This window comes from Aegilops tauschii, chromosome 5 (genome assembly GCF_002575655.3).
Source record: "Aegilops tauschii subsp. strangulata cultivar AL8/78 chromosome 5, Aet v6.0, whole genome shotgun sequence".
NCBI classification, from domain to species: Eukaryota; Viridiplantae; Streptophyta; class Magnoliopsida; order Poales; family Poaceae; genus Aegilops; species Aegilops tauschii.
In genome coordinates this window covers 526,079,281-526,105,392 of record NC_053039.3, presented here as the reverse complement: position 1 = coordinate 526,105,392, position 26,112 = coordinate 526,079,281, and the positions used below count along the sequence as shown (strand labels likewise).

At 42.3% G+C, this 26,112-nt stretch overlaps 1 protein-coding gene, 1 long non-coding RNA gene and 1 pseudogene across 2 annotated transcripts; all 3 read left to right on the top strand.

Moving 5' to 3' along the window:
• The first annotated feature begins 2,441 nt into the window (after nt 1–2,441).
• LOC141022179 (uncharacterized) lies at nt 2,442–4,923 on the top strand. Its single transcript, XR_012183349.1, has 2 exons — nt 2,442–2,765; nt 3,739–4,923. It is a non-coding gene; the product is annotated as an uncharacterized lncRNA (long non-coding RNA).
• Nucleotides 4,924–6,044: 1,121 nt separating this feature from the next.
• On the top strand, nt 6,045–7,597 carry LOC109762199 (UDP-glycosyltransferase 91C1-like; annotated as a pseudogene).
• A 2,606-nt stretch (nt 7,598–10,203) lies between these two features.
• Nucleotides 10,204–17,153, top strand: LOC109762206 (cleavage and polyadenylation specificity factor subunit 2). Its single transcript, XM_020321020.4, has 18 exons — nt 10,204–10,491; nt 10,997–11,165; nt 11,310–11,406; nt 11,481–11,607; nt 11,687–11,802; nt 12,100–12,194; nt 12,277–12,428; nt 12,700–12,757; nt 12,823–12,930; nt 13,331–13,583; nt 14,078–14,259; nt 14,438–14,533; nt 14,641–14,739; nt 15,121–15,252; nt 15,590–15,634; nt 16,127–16,291; nt 16,439–16,513; nt 16,866–17,153. Exons 1-18 carry the CDS (start codon nt 10,343–10,345, stop codon nt 16,962–16,964), a joined length of 2,217 nt encoding a protein of 738 aa, XP_020176609.1. The 5' UTR covers nt 10,204–10,342; the 3' UTR covers nt 16,965–17,153.
• The last annotated feature ends 8,959 nt before the right edge of the window (nt 17,154–26,112 follow it).

The window sequence follows — 26,112 nt, the reverse complement described above, 5'->3', positions numbered from 1 at the left end:
TCGAGAAATGCACGTACTCTTGGCAGTTGTAGCAGCGAACCTGGCAGATGTCGAAGGTGCTCTTCTTCTTGCCGGCGCCACGGCGGTTCGTGTCGCGAGCAAGCCACTCCTCCTCCGTGAGGAGCAGCCGAGGGCCGCCGTCGCTGCTGCCTGCCTCGTCCATGTCAAAGCTCTCCTCCACGGCCAAGAAGCGCCCCGTGAGCTCTTCAATGGTCAAGGTCTTGAGGTCGAGCAGCGACTGGATGGAGTGCGTGAGTTGCCGGTAGCACTGCGGCACGCAGCGATGAAACTTGAGCACCGCCTTGTGCTCGATGATGCCGTCGCCGAGGGCCTTGAGGTCGTTGACGATGCCAGTGAGGCGGACAACGAACTCCTCCAAGGTCTTGAGGTCGAGCAGCGACTGGATGGAGTGCACGAGTTGCCGGTAGCACTGCGGAACGCAGCGAAGAAACTTGAGCACCGCCTTGTGCTCGATGATGCCGTCGCCGAGGGCCTCGAGGTCGTTGACGATGCCAGTGAGGCGGACAACGAACTCCTCCATCCTCTAACCATCCTTGAACCGGAGATTCTCGAACTCCAATCGATGCGTCTGCGCCCGGGCTTCGCGGACGTGCTCGGACCCCATCCTCAAGGTCTTGAGGGCGTCCCAAGCCTCCTTCGCCGAGTCCTTCGCAGCCAAGGAGCGCAACATCTCCGGCAGCACAGCCTGGAGGATGGTGCCCAAAGCTTCACGATCGTTGCGGTAGTCGATGACGGCGCCATGCTCGACCACCTCCCATAGGCATTGCGCCTGCAGCCGCACTCGCATGACGAGCGCCCACTCGGTGTAGTTCGTGCGGGTCAGCGTGAGGTCTGCCGGACGACGCGCTCGACGACATGAACCTCGCGTTGCCGCTGCCATCGGTGAGCCGCGCCTTCGGTGGAGTTGCCGGCTTCCCCTTGGCCAGCTCCGCCGCCTTGGACGCATCATCTCCCTCGATGCCGGCCATCACAACGAAGGATCAAACCGTAGTTCTGTATACCAAACGTTGGAGCAGCCCGAGGAGGAAGAAGCACACACACAGGTCTGGAGGAAGAAGCACACACACAGGTCTGGAGGTAGAAGAGGACACACAGGGGCTTGGCACCGCACACAACTTGTGCCACTTTTCTGTATTTTCCTCCTCAACGCAAATGAACTGAGTACATGTGTTTAAGTACCAGACCTACACTACACACACGCACCCACTAACCCCACTACTAATCCCACTACGTTGCATGCAGACGCGACGGCCAAGCCAGCTTGATCCGATTATTCCCCACGTACAGGCTTGAGTCAAATCCAAGTTTGCAGCAGACTTGAGCTTGCCCACAACGGCACACTTGACGCATGCCTCAACTGATTGCGTCCGCTTCTTGCTCCACGCTGATCTGCCGCCGCACTCGGCCGCTCAGACTCCACGGAGCTGTAGGCGCATATATTGCTAACAACCACATCCATGCAAACTATACACGACGTGCATGGTACTGATCAGCTAATAATGCTAACTCAACTAACTGACTTCGCACTATTCAGCTTGCATATGTACTCGTCTCCACACTTCTACGAACACGCTGACTGCCGCAGCCTCAAGCCTTCAACTTAACTACATGCATGAACGAACTAATGCGACGAAATAAACATGATGACACCTAGACAACAAGGTTAACTTTAACAATGAACGGGAAATTTTCCGCTTTGATCTTGTCTTGCTACGTATGATGTTACCTATTTATTTTTTTGCTACCGCCATCTTTTGGTTTGCTGGAACCAGTACACGTTCGTTTTTGCTACCGTGAGCTTTGGCTGCGAGCGATGCCGTCGACACCTCCATTGCCATTTGATGCTGCAACCAGGGGTGGGCAGCACCGGCGAGGAACGGTGTCATGGTCGGCGCCGTGGAGACCATCATGCTTGCAACAGGGAGATGATGAAAAAGTTGCAACGGGGTCAACGGACTTTTGTTATTTTGCGATTTTGACGGCGACGAGCTTTGACGGCGAGCGTCAGGGGCGAGGGCAGTAAGGGCGGCCGGCCCCGCCGGTTGACACGAGGGAGTGGAAGGCGCGCAGCGTGACACGGGGGAGAGAAGGGCGGCCGCCATGGCCTGTGCTCTTGTGTCTTCAGATGCGAAGAGAAGGGGTGATAAGACGATGGAGAACGAAGCATCTAACGGCCACGCGCGTGACGATTCGGTCAGTCCATCGGCACCTATCACTGGTCAATTTCAAATCTCTACTATTAAAGGGGAATCGAACGTCGTGATGGTTCGACCTCCTTCGATCCCCCCTCCTATGGCTACCTCCCACCCACGTCCTCCCACCGATTTTTTTTTTCAATTACCCTCCAAAAACCAACCGCAACACTGCGAAGGCACCCACGTCCCACGCTCCACTCTCCAATCGACCGCCTCGCTCAAGAAAAATTGCTCCACCCACACGCTCCTCACGTCGCTCCGGGCAAGGCGTCGCCTCGCCGGCCGATAGGGTTCCTGCGCAACCGCCTCGCCAAATCCAGGTCGCCTGATGCCAGACGTCGGCCTCGTCGCAGAACTCTGGCCCCTCGTCGCCGCAGAGCTCCTTCCCCGCCTCTGACTCGCCCGACACCTGGCGCCGCCGTGACCCGTACCCGCCCCCGCGCCAGCTCGCCCCGCTACTCAGGCTCCGCCTTGCCCGAGCTCCCCCCGCCCTCGCCGCCAGCTGCGTTGCCCGAGGCCGCCCAGTCCCAGCCAGCTCGTTGGTCGCTGGTGAGTAACCTCCCCTCTGCTCCCTCTCAGATCCCAACCTCAGCCACCAGCTCGCGGTCGCTGCCATGTGCCCCGTGAGGCCAATTCGCTGGCTCTCCCGATCGCCAGCTAGCCTCCCGTATCCCTCCTCGCCCGCAGCTAGGCACTGCTCCGCCGTCCTACGCGTGACGCTGACCGACAGGTTTCCCACCTCGGCCTTGGGATTATAAGCGCTGCTTATGTATGTGCCATTCTGGTTAATTAGTCATGTGTAGTTGTACGCTCACGCTATCACTCGCCTCGACCACGAGAATATATGCTTCCAGCTGACTAAGAGAGGACGTTCCGTTTGGGTCTGAATTTGCCTTCCTATGGTTAGTCTGCACTAATATGTGCTGCCCTGAAATACACTGCCATGTTTTGGCAAGCGATTTGAAGCTAGCGTGGTGTATTTTCGCAGGTGATTGCTTTAATCGAATTTTGCAAGCAATATGAAGCCAGCATGTCGTGTTTATTTTCTTTTTTTTGAAAGGTCGCATGTCGTGTTTCTTGCTAGAGTGGTGGCAATTAGATGTAAACAATACTTGTCGTGTTCAGTTTAAATGATTTAAGGAAGATTTGATTTTTCCCACACAAAAAAGGAAGACTTGATTTGCTGCCCCTAACTGAATATATATGTAATCAAACAATGGATATTGAATAAATCCATCATAGTCAGACGTAACATTGGCGTGTCAAATGTTTTGGGATCCAGGTAATAATTTAGTTTACCTACCAAATTGCATTACTAACAAAATAAATTGCAATCATGACAGGAGTATGCTTTTCTCCTGAAGCTTCTAGCTGAAGAACCGTTGTCCCTCATTTCATTATAGGAAATTGCATTACTAACATAGTACAACTAACATGTGTCTAGCTGAAGAGCCCTTGTCCCTCATTTCATGTATGTATGCTTTTCTCCTGAAGTTTGCATGAGTTTTGCTTGTTTATCAAGATCAAGTTAGGGCTATATATACGTCCAAATTCAGATCACAATGGTGCCCAACAAGGAGGGAATCAGCTGGACAAGGGAAGAAGCCTGGAAGGTAATTTTGATTAATTCTAGAATGGCAGGACCATGATGGATGTCAGCGAGCTGTGTCTTGATGAATGCCATTTTTCACATATACATACTACTTGCTTTGATACATTTGCCTCTTCCTCGGATTAGTATGTCTCAATTTTTGGTTCTTCATATACATGCCACTTGACTAATTATTCAATTTTCTCTAAAATTGTCTGTGCCCCAAATACGTCTCTGTAGAGCTCGGAAATCTATCATGCATAGCAAGAGTATGATTTTTTTTTTTAAATTAATATGTTTTAAAAAACTGAGTTAGGAATATTTGGATAACATACAAGATATGTACCTTGCCTTTTCCCGAAAAGAATAGATGCCCATTGTGAGTTGGGCACGTCTGTATATTCTTTTCATAGAGTTAGGAATATGATGGAAGTGCAGTGCTGGTCATAGGCTGATGGCCGCTCGCTGATTCAATTCATGCTTGGTTTTCCTGTTTATGAGAATGAAGGCCTCTTGGCCCCTCCACCATGTCGGAACTTCTGTACTTTATACGACTTTTTATCCTTATTTTCTGTTGGACATTTCAGTTAAGGAAAATGGTTTATAATGGACAACTGCTTCTGATTTTCAGTTTACATAGCCAGGTTTGTAACAGACAGTATCTCCATAAATTCATATACTGTCCTTGACTGGATGCAGTTTTATACTGAGGAAGTTTTTCGTTTGCGGGGAAGATTTGATGCGAGGCATGAAACACTTTGTTGTTATTTCATAGGACGAGTAGGAAATGACAACAGCTATCATTTCGTTTGCGGGGAAGATTTGATGCTACTGGATGTCACTTGATTGAGTAGGAAATGATAGCTGTTGTCATTTAACAACTTGTATATCTATGTAGCATGAAGAACTTTTATAATTGAATTATATTCCTCATTAACTTCATTTAAGCCGCAGCTGCGCTCGTCCTTGATGTTGTAAGCTTTTGAATGAGTTAGGTCAATCCAACACTATATTTAGTGGATCAACTACTGTCATATTTGTCCATCCTTACTATCTTTGTATAAGGATGGTTAAACGTATATTATTATGAAGAGCTTGGAATGTGTCATATGTGTATAGATTCCGATTCGTCAACTGATATATGTTGTAGCTATTTCCTCTCACACTCGGCTCACTTTTTTTGGTTAGATGCTCAACCAGGAGAGGGACATGGACCTGCCACTCATGGACATACTTGTTGATGTTCAATGAGAAGCAACACTTACCTTGCTGAAGCAAAATGTTCATCCAAGGATGTTTAAGCATTTGTAATTTTAGAAATAATATCATATTTGATGATGAAATTATTAATTATGTACTTGTCGTATTATTCCAGGAATATTTACCTTTATTATGGAAAGGGCCAACACTGTCACTTTTTTTATGTCATTTCTCCATCATTTCTCGCAATACACAAGGACCAGTTCATAGATTTGCTGAAATTTCAGGAGTGTCAACGGCAATGCTAGAGTAAGGGATCATGAAGAGAATGGAGGTTGAAGGGGAGGGTCAAATCATGTTTCATGTCTTCTTTCAATGAGAGCAGGTAGATAAGGAGAAGACACCACGCCCTCCCCGATATGATGATTGTCAAAGAGGAGAGAAAATGGGAGAAAGAGTCAGTGTGGCTACATGAATCACTAACAAATGTCATCATGTTTGACACAGAATTCCAAATTAGAACAATTATATTTGTAATTTTGTTATTTCATGGCAACGCACGGGCATTCATTACGTCACATTTTAAACCACTATAGTATTTATGCCCCCGTTGCTATGAATCACTAACAAATGTCATTATGTTTGACACAGAATTCCAAATTAGAACAATTATAATTGTAATTTTGTTATTTCATGACAACGCACATGCATTCATTACGTCACGTTTTAAACCACCATAATATTTATGCCCCCGTAGCAACGCACAGAGAATTAACTAGTGGTTGTTAGTGGTAGTAGATCACACGATGCTTACAGCCATACCGATCTCAAAACTTAAACTATCAGCCACGAGAAGCGCCAGCTCGCGCTCCATGCATGTCGCACGCCGCACGCCGGCTCGATCGCCGAATATATCTATATAATAATCCTATCTACATCCACGGTCGCCATTCTCATGCTGCGCCACCGGACTCCACCACCTTGATTCAGTTTGCCTTTTCTCCGGCCTCCATTGCCGATCAGCTCACATCACATCCATGGAGGAAGCCGGCGGACGGCTGGAGGTGGTGATGTTCCCGTGGCTGGCGTTCGGGCACATGCTCCCGTACCTCGACCTGTCGACGCGCCTGGCGGCCCGCGGCCACGCCGTCGCGTTCGTCTCCACGCCGCGGAACCTCGCCAGGCTCCCGCCCGTGCCGCCGCACTTGTCGGGCCGCCTCCGGTTCGTGCCGCTGCCGCTGCCGCGCGTGTCGACGGGCTGCCGGAGGGCGCCGAGTCCACGGCCAACGTGCCGCCCGGGGAGCACGGGGCCCAATGGACGGGCTCGCGGCCCCTCTCGCCGTGTTCCCTGGCCGGAGGCCGGACTGGATCGTCCATGACTTCTGCCACCACTGGGTTCCGCTAGTCGCCGACGAGCACAAGGTACCCTGCGCAATATTCCAGATCGTCCTGGGCTCCTGGCCGGCGTGGCCGCCTTTATGGGACCGCGAGGGGCGAACACGGCGCACCCGCGCACGACGTTGGAAGACTTCATTGTTGCGCCCGCATGGTATCCCTTCCCTTCCACCGTGGCATACCGCCGCTACGAGGCCGAGTGGCTCGCCGGCTCTTTCCGGCCCAGCGCGTCCGGCGTTCCCCACATGCATCGCATGTGGCAGATCAACGAGCGTTGTCGCCTCACCATCTACCGCAGCTGCGACGAGGTCGAGCCCGGGGTGCTCGCCCTCCTCAGCAACCTCTACCAGAAGCCTTCCATCGCTGCCGGGGTCCTGCTGCCCCCTCCGGACATCGGCGTCGCTAACCGCGGTGTCCGCCCGGATATGTTTCGCTGGCTGGACGACCAGCCCCCAAAGTCCGTCATCTACGTCGCGCTCGGAAGTGAGGCACCGGTGACTCTAAAGAACCTGCACGAGCTCGCGCTCGGGCTTGAGCTCGCCGGCGTGCGCTTCCTCTGGGCTCTCCGGTCGCCCGGCGCCCCATCCGACTCCGGCACCGGCGTGGACGACCACGGAGTGCTGCCCGACGGGTTCGAGGAAAGGACGCGTGGCCGCAGCATGGTCGAGACTGGGTGGGTGCCGCAGGTGAAGGCGCTCGCGCACGGCGCGGTGGCCGCGTTCCTGACGCACTGCGGTTGGGGCTCCACCGTGGAGAGCTTCGCGTTTGGGCACCCGCTGGTGATGCTCCCGTTCGTCTTAGACCAGCCGCTCGTCGCGCGGACCATGACGGAGAAGGGCGTCGGCGTGGAGGTGGCGAGGGACGAGGGCGACGGCTCGTTCGACAGGGACGGCGTCGCCGCGGCGGTGCGGCGCGTCATGGTGGACGACGAGGGGAAGGTGCTCGCGAGCAACGCCAAGAAGCTGCACGAGGTTCTCGCCGATCAGGAGCGGCAGGAATGGTACATCGACGACGTTGTCAAGCACCTGAGATGTTACAAAGATGCATAGTTTAAGTGGCTCGGTGCATTGTGTGTTGTGAAATTAATTGAACTCGTTTTCTTGTGTTGCATCAGTGGATGCATGTTGACAATCATAATTCATTACATTGTCTTCAATGTCCAGCTTAAATTTTTTAATCAAGAAAATACACATTGAGTTCACAATCATAAAAGATGTCTAAGATAGTATATATAAATGATGTGAATATAGTATAAGTACTTCAAAAAATATAAATACATTTAAGACGTATCAGCTACCGGTTGGAGGGACCGGTGATAGGCTATGGTCGGTGTTATGGTGTTCGGCAGACGCGACCCGAATTCTAGATCATGTGGTGGACAGGCCAACGTTTCATTTGAAGCCGAATTAGCGAGTGTCATCCATCTTGGATTACCTCGCCCCCATACGAAACCCTCCCTTTCTTCAAGGGGTGTTGTCGGGTGGTAACTAGACGACCAAGCTCAAGGCGTCCGTCTTACTTGGTTAGATGATGATGGAAGCCAATGACTTCCTTCCCCTTGTTGAGCCTTCGTAATCAGTGAAGCCGGTTTCCTAGTTTTTGATGGTGTGGTGTTGATGTGGTACTATTGTGGCGATGTTGTGTGTTTGTCTGATTAGTCCAGTCTTTGTAGTGTGTTCTTCTTCATCAATGAAGTACAAACACCATTGCTTTTTGTCAAAAAATCGACGCCCATGACCGCAACCTCTCGGTGCAGCTCCCGGCGGCACACCTCTCTTAGGTACCAGCGGTGGCCAAGGACTAGAAAAGCATGTGTTCGCATCTGGATACCCTTGACGAACGAAGCATGACACGACATCCTCTCGCTCAAACGCGGCATAATTCGCCCCCGAGGAAATCAGTAACCGTGCGAACGGGATGATATATTATCCTTATATATATTGCATTGTATTCTTCTAAATATACCATATCTATGTATTAGTCCTTGCATATCACACTCAAGCCATCATTTTTTGGGCAAACTCACTCAAGTCATCATGGTTTCCATACTTTTTAATTTAGACCTAAATTCTATGCATTCATGAGAAAGTCCTTGATTTATAGAAACAGGCGAAACAAGCCTCGGGTTGTTTTCACAACACTCTTCTTCATAAGTTTCAGTGAGAAAGAAAGCGAGGATTTTGTGGTGATCAAATAGTCAAGCAGGTTCTGAAATTAAGCATTGATGTCTAGGGGAGTGGGGCCTCAAGCTATTTCACGAGGAAAGGATGAAGACATGAATTTTGGAGCTAACCCTATGCATCGATACTCTAGCCGGTACATAACGCCAGCAGGGGAATGTTGAGGGGACATACGCCACAACAAGTGTCACATGGTATTATGTATAGTGAAAGGACACACTGATACATTTTTGGCTGAGTCAGTGGAAAATCAAAAGGCCATTGCTATAAACAATTTCTTACATGTTATAGGTAGGAAATAAGATAGACACACCGAAGAAAATAAATCAGCGACGTATCATTGTCGGTAGATATGAGGATGAATGGACAAGGAGAAAACCTTTACATGATAGGTTTCCTAGATTACATAATGTTACAAGTAGTTGCCAAAATTTAAATTATGGTTGGAAGAGTGTTAAGTTTAGGAGGATTTTGAGAGGTGTTTTACTTGATAGTTTTTTTTTTGCGAGAAACTTTCAATCTATCCATCTTCAATCATAGCAGTACAAAGAACAAGAGAGGTAATAAAAATTACAACCATGACCGTGGACCACCTAACGGCGATTATAAGCACTGGAGCGAGCCAAAGGTGCTCCACTGGCATCACCCCTTCCTCACTGGAGTCGGGCAAACCTTATTGTAGTAGACAGTCAGGAAGTCGTCGTGCTAACTGCTAAGGCCCCATAGGACCAGCGCACCAGAGTAGCAACCATCACCAATGAAGAAAGCCGTAGATCAAAAGGATCAAACCTGTGAACACCCAAACGAAGACGAATGAAGACCCGATCCAAACAGATCCACCAAAAACCAACACCGACCGAATCCGACAAGATCCGATGGAGATAAACCTCCACACGCCCTCCGAAGATGCTAGACGCACCATCGAGACGGGGATAGAACGTGGGAAACATTATTCCTACTAAGGGACATCGCCGCCGCCACACAAACCTAACCAAGACGCTGAATCTAACAAGAACAAGAATGAGGTCCCTCCTGCAGGCGGGGGACCGAGATCCTCCACACCTCCATGACCTAGAGGCCATCGGAGACGGGGCGGACTGGCGGAGACGGCGAGGGGAGGAGAAGAACTTTTCTTGTGGAGGAGGAAAGAGATGTTTGTAATTGTTTTACTTGATAGTTGATGAAATAGAGTGGAAGAATTGATTAAGGATGTGCTTCTCACTAAGGAGAGTGATAGATGTAGATGGAAGCTTATTGTTTCAGGTAATTTTTTGGTTAAGTCTTTATGTAAAATCACCTGCGATTCAGAGTATAAGGTCCATCAGTTTCCGTGCAAGTCATTATAATAAAATATTAACATCTATAATATAATACAAAAAGAATAAATATATGAAAATACTTTTCGTGATGGTTCCAATAGTACAAGTTTGGTATTGTAGATATTGACATTTTTTCTTAAAAACTTGATCAAACATACACATGATTGACTTTTGAAAAAACTAATATACTCCCTGTTGTGGTTTAGTTCAAAGTTGAACTAAAATCACGACAAAAAAATATGAAACGGGGGAGTACCTTATATTTTAAAGCGGTAAGTTGAGGCAGCAAACTAATCGAGCCCTATGGCCCGTATCGCCTAGCCCGGGCCAAGTTTCACTTCCATACCAGCCCGGCCCAGCAGCTTCCTTCAACCTCAAACCCGCTCGAACCTCCGGCTCCACTTGCCGTCGCCGCCGCCGCCGCCCACCGACGACGAAGGGATGGGGACGTCCGTGCAGGTGATGCCGCTGAGCGGGGCGTACGGGGAAGGTCCCCTTTGCTATCTGCTCGCCGTCGACGGCTTCCGCTTCCTCCTCGACTGCGGCTGGACCGACCACTGCGACCCCGCCCTCCTCCAGCCCCTCGCCAGGTAGGTACCCCCACCTCCCTCAACCACCCCGTCCCCGCCGCGGGCTTGCTTCCCCTTCGATTCGGTTGCCTCCGCGCCGCCGCGCGTGTGTGCTCGTGGGCGCGGTTGGTTGCCTCGCCGGGCGCACGCCACCTGCTCGACGAATTGTGCCAACTAGGCCGAGGCACCCCCATCTTTAGCTTGCGCTAATCAGTAGCATCAATAGACAATCTCGTGCCTGTACTCTCAGGCTGTTGTACACCTTGAAGGAAAAATTAGCGGAGAATTCTGCCTTATTCGTTTCCCTGGGCTGGTGACACGAACCTACATGGATATAGTAGCAACTGTTTCTACAGATTCACAGTCAAATGCAATTTTGCCGTTTAGGCTTTTAAATATATATGCCCACAGATGGTAAAATGTTGTTGTTAGATTGCTTCTGTCGCTCGATTTTTTACGCAGATTTTGACTTGTTTCTTCCAAACGTATTTGGTACTTTTGCTTATGCATGTCTTGTATCTTTCAGGGTTGCGCCAACAATAGATGCTGTTCTTCTGTCTCATCCTGACATGATGCATCTAGGAGCTTTGCCCTATGCTATAAAACATCTTGGATTATCTGCACCAGTATATGCAACAGAACCTGTGTTTAGACTTGGCCTTTTAACCATGTATGATTATTTTCTATCTCGATGGGTAAGCTTCCTCAGCCCATTGTTGTAATTTGTAACTACGTATGCATATTCAGTTTTCAATATCCTCCTTGCTGCAGACTGCATTTTCATTTATCGCTCTTCGTCGTTTATCGAGGACTCTTACCATTTTTATTTTCTCTTGCAGCAAGTTGCAGACTTCGACTTGTTTTCTTTGGATGATATTGATGCCGCATTCCAGAATGTTGTGAGACTGAAATATTCACAAAATCACCTTCTTAACGGTCAGTGAGACCGTGTTGATGTACACAACTTTAGTATGCTCAGTTGTATGCCGTCAATAACCGTTTCTCAACAGATAAAGGTGAAGGAATAGTTATTGCGCCACATGTGTCGGGCCATCTTTTGGGGGGTACAGTATGGAAGATAACAAAAGATGGAGAGGATGTCGTCTATGCTGTTGACTTTAACCACCGAAAAGAGAGGTTAGATCCTTTATTGTGTCTGTCCTGTACAGATTAGGCACTCTTTTGCTTAAAAAACACACTAATGTGCTCTTTTCAGGCATTTGAATGGTACAACCCTTGGATCTTTTGTACGGCCAGCTGTTTTGATTACTGATGCTTACAATGCCTTGAACAATCAGGTCTACAAAAGGCAGCAGGATCAAGATTTCATTGGTATGTCACTGGACTAGCTACCAATAAGTATTCTCCCCCACCCCCTCCGTCCTTGTTAGCTTGAGCTACCAGCTCATGATGAAGTGCAAATTGTTATTATTGTTACGCATAGAAATTAAGAAGATGCACTGATACACATTATTTTATTTTCCAAATTTGCAACATTTGGGATTTTCCTTTTTACTTTTAATTCATGGTGAAGTGCCATGTTCAGATACGATGAACAACTTAAAATTGTTATTTTACTTGCATTGTATGTCAAAACCTCTTGGTTGAAGCGTCAACTTTTTTATACAGATTCAATGGTGAAAGTTCTATCAAGTGGTGGTAGCGTATTACTGCCTGTTGATACAGCTGGTAGAGTACTAGAACTTCTTTTAATAATGGAGCAGGTGATATCTTGATTGTATTATTATTTCTCCTTTTCCCTGGTATGTTAATGATGTGCTAAACTTTTATCTTGATACGTTGCAGTACTGGGCTCAACGACATTTGGTCTATCCTATCTACTTTCTGACAAATGTTTCTACTAGTACTGTTGATTTTGTCAAGAGTTTTCTTGAATGGATGAGTGATTCGATCTCAAAGTCTTTTGAACACACTAGAGATAATGCCTTCTTATTAAGGTATAACGATTGCCATGTCATGAACATGCTTCCCCTCTCTTGCTCCTAGCAGAGTCACACTTATCTGTTATCACTTTTTGGTTGTTCTGTTCTCAGAATACTACTATCGCAGCCATCTTAACTGTGCTGCACTTCAGTTTTAAGATGTTTTGCGTCTATTGAACTTTGTGTTTAAGAATCCTCAAGAGAGCTTTCTTAGGTTATGTACAGTTGTCCACATAATTCTTTTGTTTGATTGGTAATAATAACTATTCTCCTTCCGCTGTTGCAGACATGTCTCACTGATAATTAACAAAGAAGAGCTAGAGAAACTGGGAGATGCTCCAAAGGTTGGAGTAACAATATATATGTCTGCCATACTTTTGGAATCTTGAACTTAACAAATATTTTGCAGGTGGTTCTAGCATCCATGTCAAGTTTGGAGGTTGGCTTTTCTCATGACATTTTTGTTGAGATGGCAAATGAAGCTAAAAATCTAGTGCTTTTTACTGAGAAGGGTCAGGTACGTCCATGTGTGCAGCCTCTTCAAATGGGTCACACTTCTCTTCACTCTTCACATGTTTTCAGTGGCTTGCCACCTTAAATAAATTGCCATAAGAACTGTGGAGCTTTGAAGATATAAATGACTAGATGCCTTGTGAACACTTAATGAAACTTTCGATATGTAAAGAGCATTAGCCGAAGCCTGAAGGTGTTTTTGTGAATTAATACTTGCTGAATTTATCTTTTATTACTGGTGGAAAGTATAAAGCCCCATTTCCATAAAATTTACCATTATAGCTGTGTCATGTCCCATAGATTTGAGCGCAAAAAGTGATGAGAAACATCTTTGTTTAGTACAGAATTCTTGCATTGTATGTATATATTTACAGACATCTGATTACAAAATATTCCCCTTCCAGTTTGGGACACTTGCTCGCATGCTTCAAGTGGATCCACCTCCCAAAGCCGTAAAAGTCACTATGAGCAAGCGAGTTCCTTTAGTTGGTGATGAGCTGAAAGCTTATGAAGAGGAACAAGAACGCATAAAAAAGGAAGAAGTGCTAAAGGCTAGCATCAGCAAGGAGAAGGAGCTAAAGGCTTCTCATGAATCAAATGCAAAGGCTTCTGACCCCATGGTTGTTGATGCAAGCTCGTCTCGTAAATCATCCAATGGTATAAGATGGCCACACTTTTTTGCGGCACTTACATTGGCTGTTTTACCTGATTCATCACATTTGCAATTGCATAGCACAGTTTTAAATATTATGTCTCTCCTGATAACCAGTTCTAATTCTCCTAAAGACTGTCTGTGACTGTTTTTATGACTATTCTACTTCTGTTCCTTTTCTCCTTATCTTGTATGTTGACTTGATGTAGTTCAATATCTCTGTTCCATTCTTGTTTACTATACTGAAAAATCAAATTGATGGTAACACATCTTTTGTTTCACTTCTATCTGTTTTCCCCAAACTTATCATGTGTTTAAAGTCTTTTACCATCTGATTCTAATGTAATATGTCGTACTACCTCCGTCCAGAAACTACTGTTGCTCAAATGCATGTATCTAGACGTATTTCAGTGCTAGATACATCCGTTTGAACGACAGTTATTTCTGGACGGAGGGAGTATGCAGCTAACGGCGCTTCTTTACTTTCTGCTTCCATCAGCTGGCTCACATGTTGGCGGGAATGTGGATATTCTAATTGATGGATTTGTCTCTCCGGTGACCAGCATCGCTCCAATGTTTCCTTTCTTTGAAAATACTGCTGACTGGGATGACTTCGGCGAGGTTATCAATCCTGATGATTATATGATGAAACAAGATGAAATGGATAATAATATGATGCTCGTAAGTTTGCTTATGTGCTTGCTGTTCCTTTTGGCTACTCAAGAAGCTTTAATTGTCAAGTGGAAAAACAGGAAATTTCCTTGCCATCTTCAGGGGTGCTATTTTTTTTTACTTAAGGTGAAATAGTCTTATATAGTTTCATGTACTCCTAGATTACTAAGGGCATGTTTTCTTTCAGGGTGCTGGAGATGGCATGGATGGTAAGCTTGATGAGAGTTCAGCACGCCTTCTTCTTGATTCAGCACCGTCAAAAGTTATTTCCAACGAGATGACTGTAAGTTCTCCTGTCTCTTCATTTTGTCTCTGCATCTATATCAAAGTTATAGCTGTATGTTTACCCAAACTGAACTTCCCATCTGTTTACATATTGCCATCTTCCAGGTGCAAGTGAAGTGCTCATTGGCATATATGGACTTTGAAGGTCGGTCCGATGGACGCTCCGTAAAATCAGTTATTGCTCATGTGGCCCCACTGAAACTCGTACGTGTCTTTAGTTGGAATATTGTATCTTATAATATACATGGCTTTGATTTTTCAGTTTTGACTTACTTGCTCCCTTCTTTGTTTGCCCATGTATTTTATCCTTTTCATGGTTAAAGATAGTTCTGAATTCTCTCCAAGCCAAGCACTTGCATCATTGAATCCAAAACTAGTTAGATCATGTGAATCTAGCATTGCGTATTTATCCACTTGAAGGTGGATGTGCCACCATAGACGTTGTGTAGATACTCTGGCTATTCTTGCTTTGATTTACCATGTGTGATATCAGTGACCTCCTGCAGTTGCAGTGCTTGTGGCCAATACTTTCTCTGTATGTGGAAATCTGTAGCACACTCTAAACCTCTTCTCATTTTTTTCCAGGTTTTGGTGCATGGATCAGCAGAAGCTACTGAACATTTAAAAATGCATTGTGCAAAAAACTCTGACTTGCATGTTTATGCTCCTCAAATAGAAGAAACAATTGATGTAACATCAGATTTATGTGCTTACAAGGTTAGTTTGTTAACTGAAAAACTCTTTCGTAGCAGAGCTTCTACTTAAGAGATCATGAAAGCAAGGTCATCCTCAGATACTGTTGTATTAATTCTTACATCTGAAGTCAATGCACCGACCACCGCAATGCTTCATATTAGTGAATATAATAGCCATTGCCAATTACTAAGTCATTGCACCATCAGGACGCTAACAATTAGTCAGCAACAAGAACTTTCTATATGCCATTATTTATTTAAGCTAGGGAGGCTAGTGTAACTTTGCAACCAATCATATATGCATATGATATACGCAGACTTGCTAATTTTGTAATTTCTGTGCTATTATAAAATTTCAGGTACAACTTTCCGAGAAGTTAATGAGCAATGTCCTTTCTAAGAAGGTATGAGCTATATTTGATTCCCTTAGTGTTAATTTATTTGTATCTCTCTATTGATGTTAAAGTCATATTGATGTGAAGCTTATGCCATCATTTAAATTTGAGATAAGTAAAGCACCAATCTAATGGTTCTAGTTCTCTCTTGGAATAACTTCTCCTAAAGTACTCAGAGCCCATTCAGATCTCCATAATTAACAAACAAAAAGAAAATGGTAGAACTTCTTTTGCTGTTCAAAATGAAAAAAACAAAAAAATGAACAAAAAGGAAGTGTTGTTGCTTCCAACCAGGCAGCTCATTCATTCCATTTCCCAACTAGTCACCAGCCATAGGAATAACTAATGTTAAACCAGTTGAATTTGCTCAACCCTGAGCCATCCATGCAAAATCTTGGCCAGTAACCACCGGAAACCACCTGATCTCAGTCTTCAGCCACATTTACTTGCTTTGAGTTTGTTGAAAGAAAGCACTGGCTCTGACACCCGCATTTTCTGCAGTTGGGTGAGCATGAAATTGCATGGGTTGATTCAGGGGTTGGAAAGGTGGATGAGAAGCTCACTCTGCTACCCCCCTCATCAACTCCAGCAGCCCACAAGTCAGTTCTTGTGGGTGATCTGAAATTGGCCGATTTCAAGCAATTCCTAGCAAATAAAGGTTTACAGGTAGGTCTCTGTTTTTTGTTTTGAATTTATGATGTTGCATCCCTTGGTCATCCTATCCTTCACGTTTTGGCTTTAGAATGTGCATCAAACGGATATCTCTGGTTATATACTTGAGACCAAAATCTAATGCTAAGAAATTCCGTCCAGGTTGAGTTTGCTGGGGGCGCTCTACGGTGTGGGGAGTACATCACTGTACGCAAGATTGGCGATTCTAACCAGAAGGTAAACTAATTACTAGAGCTGCTATACATTTAGTAGCAATTTCATCAATCATATTTTTTTTTTGTGGCCAGAACTTATATTTTTTGCGGGAAAACTTCGTCTATTCATCAATCATGAGAGTACAACGAATACCGGAAATAATAAAAATTACATCCAGATCCGTAGACCACCTAGCGACGACTAAGTACTGAAGCGAGACGTAGGCGCGCCAAATTTTGGTTGGCATGGTCCTTGAACAACGGAATGACACGATGAACGATACTCCAGATCAAGCATGATAAACTGCTTTTTAATTTAGATCGTGTATGGTTTTAGTTGGTGTGCCTGTGACACGCATGATTGTGCATTGCAGGGTAGCACGGGTTCTCAGCAGATTGTGGTCGAGGGTCCGCTGTGCGAGGACTACTACAAGATCCGCGAGCTCCTTTATTCACAATTCTTCTTGTTGTAGAGGTCAAGTGCTGCACCATTGTTGTGTGTTGTACAAACCGACTGGTGAATAGACAAGTGGAAACTGCCTCGCTAACGTAAATTAATCCTGGGGATGCCAGCTGTACCTTTTCTTATTGAACACCTTGTCCGTCGCTAACGTCATTTGTGCATTCCTCTTTCAGTTCATTGATTTCATATTTCTGTGGTATGTGTGTTGCCACCTGCGACCGCGAGTAGCTGACTTCATAATGAGATTGTTTTTTTATTGTCGTAATACGTAACTAAGGGGGAAAACTAAATTATGTAGGGAAACACAACAAATGTTTCATTATGGCAGTATGTTCATGTTTCGGCGAAACACCGTTTAATGTCTTTGCCAATGCTTGAACTTCCAACCTTTTTTCTTTTCTTTTTGCGGGATTATCTTCCAACTTGTTAACCAGTGAACTTATAGGGTTAATGGAGCAAAGCTTGCTTGTTTTTTGGGCATCATTGGTTGAGAATAAACCTTGCAGGACCGAACTAGACACAAGCTAATGTTGAACCAAGCATCTAAAACTGAATATATATCTAAGATATTTCAAAGCAAGTTACATGAAAAAATTGTATATGAGTCCATAGTTTTTGTTATATTTGTGAAATACGTACATATTTATACATAAAAAAGAGCATACTCAAAACATGGTACATACTACCCAAAAATTAGTATATATACTACCTAATCGTTGATATATACTACATACTACACGTACATACTCTTGGTTTCGACAGATACTACATACAACATACAAAACGCAAGTGGTGGTAACTACCACTGCTTGTAGGAAATATTTGTCATATATATATATATATATATATATATATATATATATATATATAGGAAAAATCCATCCTACCACCCGGTGGTAGTTACCCCATATATCTCATATACTACCAAGTGATATTATATATACTATTTTATTATTTTAAATATGTTCATATACTATATCTAAGATATTTCAAAGCAAGTTATGTGAAAAATTGCATATGAGCCCATAGTTTTTGTTATATTTATGAAATACGTACATATTTGTACGTAAAAAAGAGCATACTAAAAATGGTACATACTACCTAAAAATTAGTATATATACTACCTAATCATTGTTATATACTACATACTACACGTACGTACTCTCGGTTTCGACAGATACTACATACAACATACAAAATGCAAGTGGTGGTAACTACCACTGCTTGTAGGAAACATTTGAAATACAAACAGTTACATTCATATTGATTTACTGCATAAAATTTGGCATAACAAAAAAATATAGGTTAAAAATTGTATTTTCTGTACATTTTACACTATGTTTTTATATTTGTAGTTTTACATAACATAAAATATTTTTTATGACGATTATAGGTTTTCTTACGTTCTCTTTTTAGTCTAAAATAAGACAAAATTTACGAAACGTAAAACTACGGTGCATAGATGTTAAAATAGAGGTGGGTGAAGAATAATTATTCCTCACCCAGGGTGACGAATAGTCAATCCATATATAGACTATGTCTTATATAAATCGTGTTGTGGCCACGGAGATGGATGTATAGTTTGTCCTTGTTTCTTGTTAGAATACTTCCTATGTTCCTAAATATAAATCTTTTTAAAGATTTCAATATGGACTACATACAGAGCAAAATGTCTGAATCTACACTCTAAACTATGTCTTATAAATATCTGTATATAGTTCATATTGAATTCTCTAAAAAAACCTTATATTTAGGAACGGAGGGAGTATTTCGGAACACTAGCACAAATATAATTTAGATCTGGTTGTAAACGAGACCATTCAGGACTAACCCTTGAAGGCATATTTTTGTAGAAGAAACTTTAAGCACCATGGCCACTCCATGGCTCGAGCCCTCGTGAACTAGCTAGCTTCCATGCTATCCTTGGCACTGTGTTCTCATCTGGTTGTAAACAAATCAGGAAAAGAAGGAAGAACCCACTGTAGTCAAACTTCTCCAACACATGGCATGAAAGTGCTTCGTTCACGCAACTTCCAGACGGACGGCTCATCGGAGATCGACGACGACTCTGGCCTGCAGCAGCATGGCTTCAAAGGACATGACACCAAGAACAATGAGTCGTTCACGGATCTGAATATGAATTTTGGCTACTCTGAATAAATAATGCAATTTTGTTTGTAATCTTAAGTCCAAAATCCTGCAAAAAAGAAGAAGCTCAAGTCCAAACGCCAACTTGTTCTTACCCTTGTCTAAAATGTATATGCCCAAGTCAACGCCACATGGTACTGACATGTGGGGTCACCCTGTAAAATCAATTGTTCGATGTAAAATTCTGTAAAAATATAATATAGACTTACTTGTAAAAAAATACAATACAAACTTATCAGATGGTGTAATAGAGTTAGAAAATTAGCACTACCACATCTTTTCTTTCTCCTCTCGCAAGGTGACTAGGGAAAGATGGGTGAGGTAGGACTTCACATCAGAAACAATCGGTTGCTTGAAGTTCTAGTAGAACAAGAGTCATATGGTGATATGATCGGCAAAAGATTGCCTACCGGTTGAAACTCGCATCATATGAGATGCTACCATCCATGGGTGTGAATGAGATCAGGATCTTGAATCACTCACTTTCAATTATGAGAGATACTAATTTGAGTGGGAGTGCACTTTATATTAAAATTTGTTTAAACACTAGTGCAACATTAACTATGGGTAAATTTCCAAATGAATTTGTGTCTATCGTTGTAGATCAATAGCTCGCTATGTGTTCAACTTAGACCCTATGTTAGAGAAAGAAAAGTTGGCTGCTAATGATGGGAACTATGCGGATTGGATCCGGAACTTGAGATTTGTTCTCAGGAGTGCTGAAAAGGAGTATGTGTTGGATCAGCCCCTAGGTGATGCTCCTGCAAAGGATGCACCACAAGAAGAAGTTGCTGCTTATGCTGCTCGTAGTGATGCCTATGATTCAGTCCAGTGCCTCATGTTAACTTGCATGGTTCCTAAACTACAAAACCGTTTTGAACGATCTACTACTCATTTTATAATTGGGTCAGTGGAAGTTCTGTACAAGAAGCAGGCATGAATTGAATGTTTTGAATTAACCAAGGCCTTGATTGAATGCAAGATGGAAGAGGGTTCGTCAATGAGTGAGCATATAGTAAAGCTTGCTGGCTATGTTAGACTTCTCTGGAATTTGGAATTCCTCCAACACTCGGTTCAAAATTGTGCTTGCTTCACTTCCCCCATCTTACGATGGCTTTAACATGAATTGTATGGATAAAAGTGCAAAATGTTTGCTATGATCAAAATTGCGGAAACTGGAATGCAAAAGAAGAAAACAGTGTTGATGGTCAATAAGACCGCCAGTTTCAAGAAGAAAGGCAAGTCCAAGAAGAAGAAATCTATTGAAGCCGGTAAGATTGAGCCTTAGAAGAGGAACAAGGGCGGAGCCAATAAGGAGACTGAATGTTTCTACTATAAGCAGAAGGGACATTGGAAGCATAACTGCAAGAAGTTTTTGGCGGATAAGAAGAATGGTTCTTCTGGTAAAGTATAATCGGCATATGTTATTCTACTTGTAAATTTCTTTATGTCATGAGTATTTGATACTGATTGATTGCTCTCATTTTTGCAAACCGATACAGGGACTACAAAAAGCTCAGAAGGAGAGAAGAAATTAAGTCATGATACGAGTCGGGAATGGTGACGGGATCGCTGCTCGGAGACCGTCAAAGTCATGTCTTTATTTTATCTTCAAGGTTTATCTTAGAACTAAAATAATAGTTATTTTGATTTAGAGTTATGTAATGCATTATCCTATGGATTATGCGATGGATATTCTTGTAAGTATTAAACAATAGTTGTTCATTTTATTATGAGAATATGGTTTGATTAAATATCTAATTTATGATGGTTTATTCATGATGAATTTGAAGTTTGCTATATATAACATTAAAGCTAAACAACTTGAGAAGATCAATAAAACTAGTGTGTGGCATTGCTTGGTTATATCAGATGAATTGACTAAATACATTGTGATGTATTAAGTTCGATGGATATAACAGGGCGCGGCGAATATTTTTCATCAATGTAATGAGTAAATATGATTTACTTGATAAAAGTCAAGGACTGAAATATTTGAAATAGTTCAAAGAAATTCAAGATGAAGATATAATATCATTATGGCAAAAGATAAACAAGATTCTTCTTTCAAGAAGAAATATATCTAAGTCATAAGTGTAGCAAGCAATTGAACAATTATGGAATTATTACAATTATTGATATGATCTTATTTTTTGGGGGGATTTATAATTGAAATAGCAAATTATTCACTTAAAAGAGCCAGCATCTAAAAGTCTGATAAAAACTATAAAGAGTTATATAATTTTTTAGACCAATGTTTGATCGTAGTTTTCTGTTCCTTACACAAAATTTAAGGACAAAATGTTTGTTAGAGAATGAATGTTTTTGGAAAAGGTTTACTCGTTAAAGGAGTAAGTGGGAGGATGATAGAGCTTATTGAGGTTATTGAATCTCTGGCTTAAGTTGAAACAAAATTAAACTAGGAATGTTTTGGAGCAATTTTTGTCCATAAAACTGAGCAAAGAATATACTACATTAGATGTAGGAGCTTCAGTTAGGACTGTAACAAAATGCAAAGGTCAGGAAAGATTATCATATCTATTGAATCCTTCATTTAGTAGAAGATGAACCTACACAGTACGAGGAAGCAGTGATGGCGCCCGGCTAGAGAGGTATGGCTTAAACCATTGAAATCAAAGTGAAGTCCATATACAAGGAACAAGTTTTGAACTTGGTGAAACCTTCAGAAGGTGTGCTAGGCACAAAAAGTAAATGGATTTTCGAACATTCATGGATAATGATCCTAGAAGAAAAGTTTTACAAAAAGGGTTTTGTAGGGAGTTGATCTGATCAAATCTTCTTATTGGTAGCAATACTAAAAGTATAAATGGATTACAATACTGAGTGTTGTGTATTGTTGATATATAACAGATGAGTAACAAAACTATTTTGAAAAGATTTCAAACAGGATGTATATAAGATACAACCACAAGTTTTGTTAGGAATACATGAATGGTATGAATATTTCAAGCTATGTATATGGTTTGAAATAAAATATCATGTAGTTTGAATTTGATAAAGTAATTGGAGAATTTAAATTTTATCATGAAACTTGTGGATGTAGTAAGTTTAGCAGGAGTTCTATAAGCATTTCTGATCTTACATATGTATGACATATCACTTGACCAGAGATAATATAAAGTATATTAGCACAAAATATTAAAACTGATGTTTCTAAAAAGACTTAGAATTATTGGATGAAAATCTATACAGATAGATTGAAATATCTCACTATGCTAAGACATGTACTATGACAAAGTTTTAAAAAAGTTTAAAAGGAGAAAATGTTTTCTCAAAATGTCACATAGCATAATGCTACTTCTTGAGCTTGCATTGGTTTTTTCCTTGAAGAGAAAAAGGTGATGCAGCAAAGTAGAGATAATTATTTCCCTCAGTTAAGAACCAACGTATCAATCCAGTAGGAGGAACACACAAGTCTCCAATGATAGAACCTACACAAACAAACAAATATTTGCACCCAATGCGATAAAGGGGTTGTCAATCCCTTCATGGTTACTTGCAAGGATGAGATCTGATAGTGATAGATATAAAAGATAAGTAAAAGTGCAAAATAAGATAAAAGTAAATAAATTGCATAAAGGTATTTTTGGGTTTTTGATTTTGTAGATCTGAAAATAATATGATAAAAGATAGACCCGGGGGGCATAGTTTTCACTAAAGGCTTCTCTCTTGAAAGAAAGCATATGGTGGGTAAACAAATTACTGTCGAGCAATTGATAGAAAAACGAATAATTATGAAGACATCTAAGGCAATGATCATATATATAGGCATCACGTCAGAGACAAGTAGACCGACTCCTGCCTGCATCTACTACTATTACTCCACACATCGACCGCTATCCAGCATGCATCTAGTGTATTAAGTTAACAAGAACGGAGTAACGCCTTAAGCAAGATGACATGATGCAGAGGGATATATCCAATCAATATGAATAAACCCATCTTTTTATCCTTAATGGCAACAATGCAAACACGTGTCATGTCCCTTTCTGTCACTAGGATTGAGCACCGCAAGATTGGACCCATTACAAAGCACCTCTCCCACTACAAGAAAAATCAATCTAGTTGGCCAAACCAAATCAATAGATCGGAAAGAAATACAAAGCTATATAAATCATGCATAAAAGTGTTCAGAGAAGACTCAAATAATATTCATATATAATCTGAACATAAACCCACAATTCATCAGATCTCAACAAACGCACCGCAAAAGAAGATTACATCGAATAGATCTCCAAGAACATCAAGGAGAACATTGTATTGAAGATCAAAGAGAGAGAGAAGAAGCCATCTAGATACTAGCTATGGACCCGTAGGGATGTGGTAAACTACTCACACATCATTGGAAGGGCAACAAGGTTGATGTAGAAGCCCTCCGTGATCGAACCCCCCTCCAACGGAGTACAGGAAAAGGCCCCAAGATGGGATCTCACGAGAACAGAAGCTTGCGACGGCGGAAAAGTATTTTTGGTGTGCCCCTAGTCTTAGGGGAATATTTGGGTATTTATAGAAGCCAAATTATGGTTGGAAGTGCCACGAGGGGCCCACAAGCTTAGGCCCCCCTAGGGCCCACCCTCCGAGCTTGTGGACATCTCGTGTCCCTTCTCGCCTCCTCCCGAAGCTTCCTGGGTGTCTTCTTTTCCAAGAAAAATTATCAAAAAAGTATCGTTCCATTTGGACTCTATTTGGTATTGATTTTATGTAAAGGCAAAAACAAGGAAAAATAGCAACTGGCAGTGGGTACTAGGTTAATAGGTTAGTCCCAAAAAATGATATAAAATAGCATAATAATGCATATAAAACATCCCAGATGAATAATATAATAGCATGGAACAATAAAAAATTATAGATACATTGGAGACGTATCAAGCATCCCCAAGCTTAATTCCTGCTCGTCCTCGAGTAGGTAAATGATAAAAAACAGAATTTTTGATGTGGAATGCTATCTAACATGTTTATCATGTAATATTTCTTTATGTGGCATGAATATTCAGATCCGTAAGATTCAAAACAAAAGTTTAATATTGACATAAAAACAATAATACTTGAAGCATACTAAAAAGCAATCATGTCTTTTCAAAATGTCATGGCTAGTGAAAGTTATCCCTACAAAATTATCATGCTCCATCTTCTTAACACATAAGTATTTATCATGCACAACCCCGATGACAAGCCAAGCAATTGGTTCATACTCCCTCTGTCCCAAAATAAGTGACTCAACTTTGTACTAACTTTAGTACAAAGTTAGTACAAACTTGAGTCACTTATTTTGGGATGGAGGGAGTACTTTTTAACGCGCTTCAGCTTTTTCAACTCCCACGCAAATACATGAGCATGAGTCATGGATATAGCACTATGGGTGGAATAGAAGGTGGTAGTAGACAAAAAGAAGGGAGAAATTCTCACATCAACTAGGCAAATTAATGGGCTATGGAGATGCCCATCAATCGATATCAATGTGAGTGAGTAGGGATTGCCATGCAACGGATGTACTAGAGCTATAAGTGTATGAAAGCTCAAAAAGTAAACTAAGTGGGTGTACATCCAACTTGGTTGCTCATGAAGACCTCGGGCATTTGAGGAAGCCCATCATTGGAATATACAAGCCAAGTTCTATAATGAGAAATTCCCACTAGTAATATATGAAAGTGACAAAATAGGATACTCTCTATCATGAAGAACATGGTGCTACTTTGAAGCACAAGTGTGGAAAAGGATAGTAACATTGTCCTTTCTATCTTATTCTCTCATATTTTCCTTTTTTTTCTTTTTTTCTTTTTGTTGGGCACTTTGGCCTCTCTTTTTTGTGGGCTCTTTTGGCCTCTTTATTTTTCATATTTTTATATTCGTCCGGAGTCTGATCCCGACTTGTTGGGGAATCATAGCCTCCATCATCCTTTCCTCACTGGGACAATGCTCTAATAATGAATATGATTATCATCACACTTTTATTTACTTAGAACTCAAGAATTACAACTCAATGTGAGAACTCAAAATAACGGAACGGTGGAAGTTGCATGGCAATATATCTTGGAATGGCTATGGAAATGCCATAATAGGTAGGTATGGTGGCGGTTTTGAGGAAAGGTATAAAGAGGGTTTAATGCAGCAGCGAAAGTTGCGCGGTACTAGAGTGGCTAGCAAAGGTGGAAGGGCGAGAGTGTGTATAATCCATGAACTCAACATTAGTCATCAAGAACTCACATACTTATTGCAAAAGTTTATTAGCCCTTGAAGCAAAGTACTACTACACATGCTCCTAGGGGGATAGATTGGTAGGAAAAGACCATCGCTCGTCCCCGATCGCCACTCATAAGGAAGACAATCAATAACAAATCATGCTCCAATTTCATCGCATAACGAGAGACAATACATGCATGCTTCCGGAATCACAAACCTAAACACAAATATTCTTACTAAACCAAAATTATAACTAGCATGACTCTAATATCACCATCTTTATATATCAACAATTGCAAGGAATCAAACTTCTCATATATTCAATGATCTTCATGAAAGTTTTTATTATATCCCTTTTGGATACCCATCATATTAGGATTAAATTCATAACCCAAGCAAATTGCCATACTATTTATAAGACTCTCAAAATAATATAAGTGAAGCATGAGAGTTCATCAATTTCTTTAAAAAATAACCACCACCATGCTCTAAAAGATATAAGTGAAACACTAGAGCAACTGCCTAGCTCAAAAGATATAAGTGAAGCTCAAAGAGTATTCTAATAAATTCACGAATAATGTGTGCCCTCTAAAAAAGATGTGTCCAGCAAGGTTGTTTGTGGCAAACTAAAAAGCAAATAAATCAAAGACTCATATAATACACGACGCTCCAAGCAAAACACATATCATGTGGTGAATAAAAATATAGCCTCAAGTAATTTACCGATGGATTGTAGACAAAAGAGGGGATGCCATCCGGGGCATCCCCAAGCTTAGACGCTTGGTTGTCCTTGAATATTAACTTTGGGT